Genomic DNA, 10,730 nt, shown 5'->3' with positions numbered 1-10,730 from the left:
GATCTCGCCTCTGAGCCGGGGACAGAGGTAGTAGCAGCTCCGAAACGATGTCCAAAACAGTAACCCAGAGAGACCTCGTGGGTGGAATGGGTGTGACGTTTTGATTACATATTATATTGGCGACCCATCGCAGGAGATTTAAAAAGCAGCTGCTAGTAGTTAGTGGCTAACTCAAAGAAGAACAGCAACCGTATATGTTCGCAAATTGGTAAAACATTGAGATCTGGGAGCTTCTTACCTTCTGAACAGAGGACGAGATCAGCCAACATATAACAGAGAAGGTAAATGATTGTGAATGACATGTTAATGCCATTGCTGTTGTTAAGAAATCACATACACTGGAGTGGAATGATGCTGCTGTTGTTTGGCTCTGTGTAAAAATACACAGGAGTTGTAAAGAAAGGACTTTGTAGTGGCCTTAGAGTGTGATCTCTGTGTAAAAAGGGCTAAAGAAACTCACGTAGACCATGAAAAGAGGGGAAAAAAAACACAAAGAGACACAAAATTACTACAAAGAGATGGATGGATTTTGATGGATTCATGTCTTCACCTCACTGAGTAATATAAGTCAACATTTCACCTTAAAAGTCGCCGGGAGTCGGCCCAGTGAATAATTTTTGTCAGACTCCAGCTGCTGCAAGAGGCAGCAAAACATGCGTTCATTTTATATAGTTACAGCTTACTAATAAAACTCTTCACGGGATGAACAGTAGTTACATGAGCCTCAAAACCAGCCACAACTCAGCTCTGAGCAGAGTGACCATCCTCTATTGACCGATCAACAGACTGCAGTGTTCACAGCTCCACCTTTTAGTACCAGATCTGTGTGCTAGGTACCCCAACAGAGGGGGGACCAAAAATGGGGAAGGTATGTAACGGTTCCATTGGTACCATCCACAACTTGTCACAGTGGAAACGGGGAAAAAAGCGTTCTGAACTGTAGCGTGGAAATGGGGCTAAAGAGACACAAAATGGCTACAAAAAGGCTCAGATTGACCACCGAGTGACACAAAACCACATCCAGAAAGAGGCTTAACAACTTTAAAGTTTGTGTTTCTTGCTTTTGTGTAGGAGAGATGATAGGATCTTCTGCATGTCTGTGCCCAGGGGCCCATTGTCTCATAATCCACCCATGAGAGGGTGTAAATTGAAAATGCCCCCCCTCAAACATGCATTGTTTGTGGGACCAAGCTATTGAATGAACTTGCTGAAGGATTTTCCACAACAACTACAGTCTGTCACAGTAATCCATCAGTCACTGCACTCTGTCTGTTCTTATGTTGGTAAGTCAGCCTCATAACAGATCAGTCTTGCTCAATATGTTTGAACCCACATGTGGCATTGCAGTCTGAAGACATGTATCCACCTGACCAACAGCAGTGTTGCTGAACAATGCTGGAGATGTGTACCCCTTTAAATTGCCCACACTGCAGATAAGGTAAGGAGTGGTAGGCTTCAGTGCGGATGGAGAGCGCGTTTTTCTCGCCCTTGCCTTCTCCATCACCAGCGCGTCTCTTGGTATGCACAGCAACACCCGAATGCAGCTTTGACTGAGCTTTATCCACCAGCGACCACTGCTGACTCCAGAAATATTTCACCCAGAAATCTTTCACCTGAAAAATCCCCTCTCACCTCCCGCTGAGCTGAGACCATGCAGGAGCCATAAAGGCCGCCTTATATTCATGTCTGTGTCTGTGTGTGTGTGTGTGTGTGTGTGCGCGTGGGGCTGTGGCTCGGTGTAATTGCATAATCTTGTAGCCCACTACGAAGGGCGATTCTTTCATGCATGTCGTTTCAAGTCAGTGTCTTCAGACGCTGCTGTGCTCACCATGTAGGCTATTAGGAGCCTCACAGAGCTGTGTCTGTGCACTAAACGTGGGGACGCCTCTGCGTGGATCTGCAGCTCAGCCGCTGGATCCTCGTCGAGATGTTGCTTCATGTGGCGAGAAATGAGAAATAAACACGTCCACCGGCTGAGTGACGGCAGATTTATGCGCCCACAGAAATGAAAAGAGGATTCATTATGGATGCATGTGTCCCAGAACTAATTATTAAATCTTGGTAATAAGATTATATATTTTTAAGCCCTCTCCCTCCTCGACTCGCGTGTTTTTTTTCTTTCCCTCCTCTCTCTCCCTCCTGCAGATGTTGCCTCTCTGAGCACCTTATCAGGACCATTTACCTTTGCGGCTGTCTGCAGCCACAGCTCGTCACACAGTCACGCTGGCGTGGAGGGGGGACAGCGGAGGCAGATCATTCTGCTGATCCCAGCACCTTTGGTTATTAAGGGAAGCACCAGCACCTCCTTGATCGCTTCCCTCCTCCTTTTTTTTTGCCAATCGCCATCCCACGACAGCCTACCCGGAGGAAAGGAGTCGGGGAGGGGAAAGCGAGGACACACCCGCACATACTGTACCGGGTGTACACGGCGAGGATGCTGCAGACAACATGAGGTGAATATCATCGACTGCCCCACATTGGAATTTTTTTTTTTGTTTTTACTGAAGACACAAGAGCTGATTGTCGCAGCTGGTTATTCACCTCTGTGGTACCAGTGTCCAGCAGGAGCATCACATCAGATATGAAAAAGATGTCTGCAGGTATGTATGAAGATCCAGATAAAAGCTGCTCACCTATCAGCTCAGATTTGTAAAGTCTTGGCATGTTGCAGCAAATGATCTGCACCTCACTGGTGATAATAGGCGATAAGCCTGCAGTTATGGATTTGTTGTGTAAGGATTTTATTCAGTAAAACTGTGCTCCCACTCTGAGTGTGCTGGAGATGATGCAGACAAGAGATACAGTTTTTCTCTTGGAACCTATTTCCTTCTGTGGATCAATTATTTATAGATGTTTTTGAATATTTCAGAGACGGGCACCATTTCAAGACTAAAATGCTCCAACAAAACTAAACTGAAGTCAGTTAATATGAGGCGTGTGTATGTGTATGTGTGTGTTTGTTTGGCACGACAGTAAAATCTTAAAAAGCGTCTCGTACATTTGTGTTTAGACTGCAGTGGTTTCCTATGATATTCTAGACAGGATGCTGTCTGTATGAATTTGGTGCCTGCTGCATTGCCATATTCATGCATGGCTTCACTGCAAAAAGGTAGTCCCATTCATTTCAGTGGATTCTGTCCATTGCAGCAGATCAGTGTCCTAATTTATGAGCGTCTGTATGTTTTATATGCCAGTTCGCCCTCTGAGCATACCTGCATTAAGCAATTTATATGCAAGGCGGATGGCTTATTTGCATATTAATTTGCCCGAGTCAGGAGCAGGAGTGTCAGCCTCAAGTTTCCACGGGCTGATTCATTATTGCATCAATTGCCTTCTCATGACAGCATAACTTTACATAACTGGTACGAAATGTGTCGTTTCACAGGGTGGCTTCTTTTTCATCTATTTATAGTCGTTTAAAGCAAATTCCTGTCGTCTCTGGACTGAGTGGCTGAAGTATTGAGTGCTGAATCATGTCTCCGGTTTACCTGACCTTGTTGTCTGTCTTTGCTTTATCTGTCCTGCATGCAGTCCGATCCTAGGTGACATCCTGTGGCCGTCAGGTCTTTACGGTGTTGAGCCCCCTCCCTCTCCTGGCCCCTGCCTGCAGTTCTCCAGGCTGCAGGACCCAGACTCACTGAAAAGTGCAGGCCTCCTCCCCCTGCAGAATGACTGTTGCCACAGGCGACCCCTCTGACGAGGCGGCTGCGCACCCGGGGCACCCGCAGGACTACGACCCGGAGGCCGACCATGAGTGTTGCGAGAGGGTGGTCATCAACATCTCAGGGCTGCGCTTTGAGACTCAACTCAAAACCCTCTCCCAGTTCCCGGAGACTCTGCTGGGGGACCCCAAAAAGAGGATGCGCTACTTTGACCCGCTGAGGAATGAGTACTTTTTTGACAGGAACAGACCCAGCTTTGACGCCATATTGTATTATTACCAATCAGGGGGTCGGCTAAGAAGGCCGGTCAACGTCACCCTTGATATTTTCTCAGAGGAGATCCGCTTCTATGAGCTGGGCGACGAGGCCATCGAGATATTCAGAGAAGACGAGGGTTTCATCAAGGAGGAGGAGCGACCTCTACCTGACAATGAGTTTCAGAGACAGGTGTGGCTGCTGTTCGAGTACCCCGAGAGCTCAGGTCCTGCTAGGATTATCGCCATAATCTCTGTCATGGTCATTCTGATATCTATTGTCAGTTTCTGCTTGGAGACCCTCCCCATTTTCCGCAATGACGAAGACGATATGCACAAGTCTCACTCGAAAGTCTATTCACCTGAGACCAACACCACAATCATCAGCTATACATCCACCTACTTCACCGACCCCTTCTTTATCCTGGAGACTCTCTGCATTATATGGTTCTCCTTTGAGTTTCTAGTGCGCTTCTTCGCCTGCCCCAGCAAAGCAGGCTTTTTTGGTAATATAATGAACATTATTGATATTGTTGCTATTATCCCCTACTTCATCACGCTCGGCACAGAGCTCGCAGACAGGCCAGAGGATGGTCAAGCGGGTCAGCAAGCCATGTCCTTAGCCATTCTCAGGGTCATCCGCTTAGTACGAGTCTTCAGAATTTTCAAGCTCTCACGTCACTCCAAGGGGCTTCAGATTTTGGGTCAAACCCTGAAAGCCAGTATGAGAGAGCTCGGCCTGCTCATTTTCTTCCTCTTCATAGGAGTCATCCTCTTCTCAAGCGCCGTCTACTTTGCCGAAGCAGACGAGCCCGAGTCGCAGTTTGAAAGCATCCCAGATGCATTTTGGTGGGCGGTGGTGTCCATGACGACAGTCGGCTACGGTGATATGGTCCCGACTACAATTGGTGGCAAGATTGTGGGTTCCCTCTGTGCCATCGCAGGTGTGCTGACCATCGCCCTGCCCGTGCCTGTCATTGTGTCCAACTTCAACTACTTCTACCACCGTGAGACTGAAGGGGAGGAGCAGGCGCAGTACCTGCAGGTGAACGTGCCCAAAGCTGATTCAGCCGAGGAGCTGAAGAAGAGCCGGAGCGGCTCCACCATCAGTAAATCGGACTATATGGAGATCCAGGAGGCTGTGAACAACAGCAACGAGGACTTTCAGGAGGAGAACCTTAAGACGGCCAACTGCACGCTGGCCAACACAAACTATGTAAACATCACCAAAATGCTCACAGACGTGTAGTCGTCTGCTGCTTTCCTCCCTGTCACAGCGGGAAATGTGGAGCCGAGCAACCGGACGGGACAGGTGTACGGCCTCCCACCTCACGTGTGCTGGAAAAATCAAGGCAATAGAATTCAGGATGTTGATGATGATAGACAGTGAACAAGAAAAAGAAAAAAATTACAAAGACCATCCGCTCACTCCTCGCTCATCCTGTCTTCACCCCTCACAACTTGCCCTTAAAACTCCTGAAAAACTGTCAGAGTGGAATTTAAAATTTTGCATTTCTGCATGGAGTTGGCTTTTATGTGTGTGTGTGGCTGTTTCAAAAAAAAAAAAAAAAAAGAATAATGATGCCTAAAAAATTTCCCGCTCACAACAGTAGCCAACAGTAGTGCACAAAAAGAAAAAGGGAGAAACACAGCAAGAAAAAAAAAAACGAAGTATTGCTTTTGAAAAGAAAAAAGAAAAAGCAACACAACACAATCCCTGCTTTAGTCCCCCCGTCCCCTCATTTCCCAAGGCACACTGCTCTGCCATGCGCTTTCTGAAGAGCCCTACTCGCGCGCTACATATGCTACTTCCTGGAGCCAGTGAAACAAAACTGTCTTATGCTACACCATTTAGAAATAAGAGGATGTGTGAGCATAAAGCGAGCCCACTCCAGCGCTGATATGGCCCGTGGGTGACTTGTGACGAGGTTGGTGGTTAAGTACACCACGTTATTTCAAGGGATGAATGACAGCCATCGGCGCTTAGCTTATGGTTCGACACCTTTTTTTCCCAGCAGACATCAGTATCTGATGAATGACTGAGAATGGCCTTGACTTTTCACTGCTTTGGTCTTACATGTACTGTATGTATTGCAATGCAAGCTTTCCCCCGTCCATTCACCCAAAACTGGTCTTACTGCAGAGCTTTGAGGACAACTTGAATGTTTCTTCTTGTTTTGTTTGTTTTTCACAGTTTCACACACAAACACGGTACTTATTCAAATAGATAGGTAGGTTAACTGTGATTTTACTGATAGCCTGTAGGTAGGTAGGTGCTGTTAGTAGTAAACATAGTAGATAAATTGCATGACATTTTTATCTGAATGAGAATTTCCACTTGTTTCTCGACTGCCACTTGCTTCATCACACCACTGTATATTTGTCTGTACACTGCCTTCTATACAAATCCACACTTTTAAAAGGATGCCTGCAGGTAGCTGTTACAAGAACCTAAAGCTGTATGTTAGGGCATTTCTTAAGGAAAAACTATAAGGCCAAATCCTACACTTAAACAGGATGCGGTGTCCTCGTCGATATTAACATTCCATGTAGAAGTCATTGCGATAAAACGTTTGCCAGGTCGCTGTAAACAGCTGAGCTGTGATTTCAGGCGCACTCTACTTTTGGACATTAATCCCAGTTGCAGATGTGATACACTTGCAGCGCTGTCTTTTTCACGGGTTGTCCCATGATTACGCCTTCATGATCAAAATAGCAACTTAAGGATTCATGTATAGAATAACGCTTCCCCCTCGAACTGCCTTTTTATCTGGGTTTACGCTAATCTCCTAGTGTTGCATGACCTCAAAAACATTCCTAGAAGCATGCATTTAAGATAAAAGAAGAAGCCAGACAAAAAGAATTATTACAATAGATATATTTATTTCTTATATATTAATATATATATATATATATATAAATATATGTATACAGACAGGACACATATACAGTACACATATACTTTTATCAGAGAATTAAAGAACTTAAAATAGCGATGTTTAAGAGAAAGCGAGAGCCTTTCCACAATGCGCAGATCATTGCCATGTTTTTATTTTTAATGATAATTGCTCTAAGCACAGTTTCTATGTTCTCCTGTTTCAGAGCCCGCTGAGAGTGCCAAAGACACACTCTTACTGGCCACCTAAAAAGCATTTTATTTACTAGTGAGTTTCCCAGCAAACCTGACACACGTTTAGATCCAAAAAGTTTGCTTCTCTCAGTATAAAGATGCCTTCTGTGAACGATAGTTTGAAAGGCAGGGGCGTTGTTTCGAAACTGTGTCATCCCCAACCAGAGTCTCTTATCAGACAGATTTTTATTGGCGTTGAATTGGTCAGAATTTAAATGGAGTCTGGCCATCCTCTGAGAAGTCTTTGATGCCAGAAGCTCAATCTGTCTTTTAAAAGTTGGCATCAAATGTGAATTAGGTTCTGATTCTAGGATTGTGTCCAGCTGAGATTTATCCACCGTCCGCTCAACACTGCCAAGGTAACAGTCAAAGGCAGTAACGTCAATATGGGAAGTGATAATTAGCAGCAGTGTAGCAGATACTGGCTAACCTAGGGGTCCTCTGACTTCTCTCCTGAGGCTCTTACCTTTCTTTGTCTCTTCACGGATGTCTTAGGTAATTAGAGAGGTGATGGATTAGGAGAAGGTCCGTAGCAAGAAACTGTCGAAATGAATTCTGTCATGCCAGGATGTACATCTTTATTCTTAGGGTTTCATTCTGCTCACTACAGTCTTTAACCTGCAGTAGCAAGATGTTTTTACGCCATCGCTGCCAACGTGTGCTCAGGATGCCTCGTCCAACTGCCTGACATGAGGCTTCTGAAGTCTTCTCTCTGTCCAGACCTGTGTATGCTTTCACGTACCCTGAAAGGGTTTTTAGAGAATTTCAGTAAATTAACAGGAGCAGTTTATATGCGTTGCTTTCCCAGGAGTAGCATGAAGGTGGATCTAGATGTTAAAATGGTCTGTAACTGGAGGTAGGACCTGATTAAATAGTTGTTTAGCAATATTACCATAATCCTTTGGAGGAGGGGTCATCTGTGTGTGGAAGGCATAGATGCTTTTTTTTTTTTTTTTTTTTTTTAAAGAAAGAATGAACCTTAAGACCTCCACAGTCCAACCAAGATCTTATTGATCATCAGTTGAGTATTGTTGTGGGTGTGTTGATGCGCAGCTATGTAGGAGTTGTCTGTGCATGTGTGTGTGTGTGTGTGTGTGTGAGAGAGAGAGAAAGAGAGAGTGTGTGTGTGAGAGAGAGAAAGAGAGAGAACCACTGAATGTCAGTGTCTTAGCCTGGTTGTACAGCTGCATTTATGCAACAGCCATTTGCATATATCTGTATATGTGAAAAGAGAAACACTCACAGTCTGACCAAAAATATTTGTCTATGCATGCAGATGCATTGTATCCTATTGTCTTCATTGCATTTTTTTGGACATATATTTATGATAAATGTTGCAGATACATTCAACATTTATCTGTTGTGTTGGAAATTGGGCACGTCACTGTACCTCAGCCAAATTCACTGTAGCAACTCATACACTGGAGTTCAATGCAAGATGCAGCCCAATCGCCAGAATGAGTCAGAATTGTATGTTTCTGCGGATCACAGATACGCAACATTTGTACGTTATGATGTAGTGGATATGATAAGAGTTAAGGGGTTTTTTTATGTGTCAACAGCACTGTAGTTAATGTGGTTATGTTTAGACACAAAAAACGCTTGGTGATGGTTAGGTAAAGATCATGTATGGCTTAAAACACCCAGTTATAGTGGCACAATTGCAGCTTGAAATGCGCCAGTGTCTTACTAAAAAACACCAGGTTTTCTTGGCCCTGTTGATGCTAAAAATGCAGCATGTCTTACCAAAACATGCCTGGTTTTAGTGGCACACTAGTCGCTGAAAATGTGCCAGTGTCTCCCCAAATAACACTTGGTTTGGGTGGCACAGTTGCAGGTAGAAATGCCATCAATGTCTCAGTAAAAAATACATGATTTTGATGGCACCATTCTGGCTGAAAATGCCCAAATGTCTCGCTCAAAAACACCCTGGTTTTGTTGTTTGCTGGTCTTGAACAGTGGTTTGCAGAGGTCTGCAGATTGGCAGCTGTCTCGCTTATATTGTACGTTTCTGCAGACCACATATATCTAACATTTATTCATTATGATGTAGTGGATAAACCAAAAGTTAAGGGTTTTAAATGAGTGGTTATGTTTAGGCACAAAACCCATTTGGTGATGGTTAGGAAAAGATCATGTTTGGCTTTAAAACACCCCGTTTTGGTGGCACAATCACGGCTGGAAATGGTGCTGATGTCTCACTAAAAAGCACCCAGTTTTGGCGGTGCTGTTGTGGCTGAAAATGTGCTAATGTCTTGCCCCATAACACCCAGTTTTGGTGGCACAATCATGGTTGGAAATGCTGCTGATGTCTCACTAAAAAACACTAGACTTTGGTTGCCCAATTGTGGCTGAATATGTGCCATGTCTCACTAAAAAAACACCTGGTTTTCGTGGCATAGTCGTGGCTTAAAATGCATAATGTCTCGCCGAATAACACCTGGTGTGGGTGGCAAAATTGTAGCTGAAAATGTGCCGATGTCTTGCTAAAAAACACCTGGATTTGGTGGTACAATCAATATACCTGATTTTTTGTGGCACAGTTGTGGCTGAAAATGCGCTGATGTCTCACCAAATAACACCTGGTTTTGGTGACACAATGGCAGCTGGAAATGGCACCAATGTCTTGCTAAAAAACATCCAGTTTTGGTGGCACAATTGTGGCTGAAAATGCGCCAGTGTCCCACTAAAAGACACCCGTTTTTGTTTCTTGTTGGTCTTGAACAGTGGTCTGCAGCAGTCTGCATCTTGACAGCTGTCTCGCTTATATTTTACGCCCTCCTCCATTCCCTCCACCTCCTGATGATAAAGTCAACTCCTATACTACGTCACTTGAGAAACACCGATATGATACATTTGAAACAGACAAATGTAACATATTTGTGGTTTGCAGAAACGCACAATGCCATCATTTCCTTCTGGCAACTGGGCTGCAAGGTGTCGGAATATCAACAGTTATTTCAGCTTAAAGCACAAAGACGAGAAGAATCATCCTCATCTGTAAACCTGCAGATTTAATCTGTAAAATGTTTTTATTCAGTGGAAACAAAGTCAATGAAAATAATGTATTGCTTTATAGGGTGCACCACAGCCTCTAAAAAAACTTTAAAAAGAAAAAAAAAAGTCATCTCTCACCCGCTGAGGGACCCACCAGCAAATCCACTCCATGAGAAGGGTGCCCAACAGTGACTACACTGAGAAATCTATGCAGAGAATGGTTATTAGCTGGTAGTTGAGAAGGTTTAAGTACAGATATTATTTTTCATTTTTTATCCGGCACCAATCGCACGTCGATCCTGAGAGCTGACAGCTCATCTGAAACGAACCTATCAGGCAGAAGAGAAACACTTTGCAATATTCTGCTGCTGTACGTCAAACACTCACACGTTGGCTGAATGTGAATATGATCTTTCTGAACTTTTGTTTGTTTGAGCTGCGACGTCAGCTCTTTGAGAGACAAGGCTCCGACACAACAAAAACAAGCAGCTCATACATATGGGAAACAAGACGATCAATATGCAATCCGTATGCATGTGTGTGTTTGAGGACGGACGTTTTTTCTTTTTTGGTTTGAGCCCCAGAGCCTGATAGTGTGGCATCCACTGAAACAATATGTACAGTTGTTCACCCCACCCCCTCCCTCCCTACCACCCCCCATCCTCCCTCATATCATAGAGGCCTGAA

At 44.4% G+C, this 10,730-nt stretch overlaps 1 protein-coding gene across 1 annotated transcript; it reads left to right on the top strand.

The window, feature by feature from the left end:
• Positions 1 to 1,878: 1,878 nt before the first annotated feature.
• On the top strand, positions 1,879 to 10,528 carry LOC125890364 (potassium voltage-gated channel subfamily A member 2). Its single transcript, XM_049578967.1, has 2 exons — positions 1,879 to 2,600; positions 3,532 to 10,528. The coding sequence occupies exon 2, from the start codon at positions 3,669 to 3,671 to the stop codon at positions 5,163 to 5,165; it is 1,497 nt and encodes a 498-aa protein (XP_049434924.1). The 5' UTR covers positions 1,879 to 2,600; positions 3,532 to 3,668; the 3' UTR covers positions 5,166 to 10,528.
• The last annotated feature ends 202 nt before the right edge of the window (positions 10,529 to 10,730 follow it).

The sequence above is a fragment of the Epinephelus fuscoguttatus genome, linkage group LG1 (genome assembly GCF_011397635.1).
Source record: "Epinephelus fuscoguttatus linkage group LG1, E.fuscoguttatus.final_Chr_v1".
NCBI classification, from domain to species: Eukaryota; Metazoa; Chordata; class Actinopteri; order Perciformes; family Serranidae; genus Epinephelus; species Epinephelus fuscoguttatus.
The sequence above is the reverse complement of the archived record's forward strand: the minus strand, read 5'-3'. Positions and strand labels throughout refer to the sequence as shown.

Excerpts from the sequence above, each read along its gene's own strand:
- LOC125890364 (XM_049578967.1), top strand. The coding sequence starts at position 3,669 with ATGACTGTTGCCACAGGCGACCCCTCTGACGAGGCGGCTGCGCACCCG.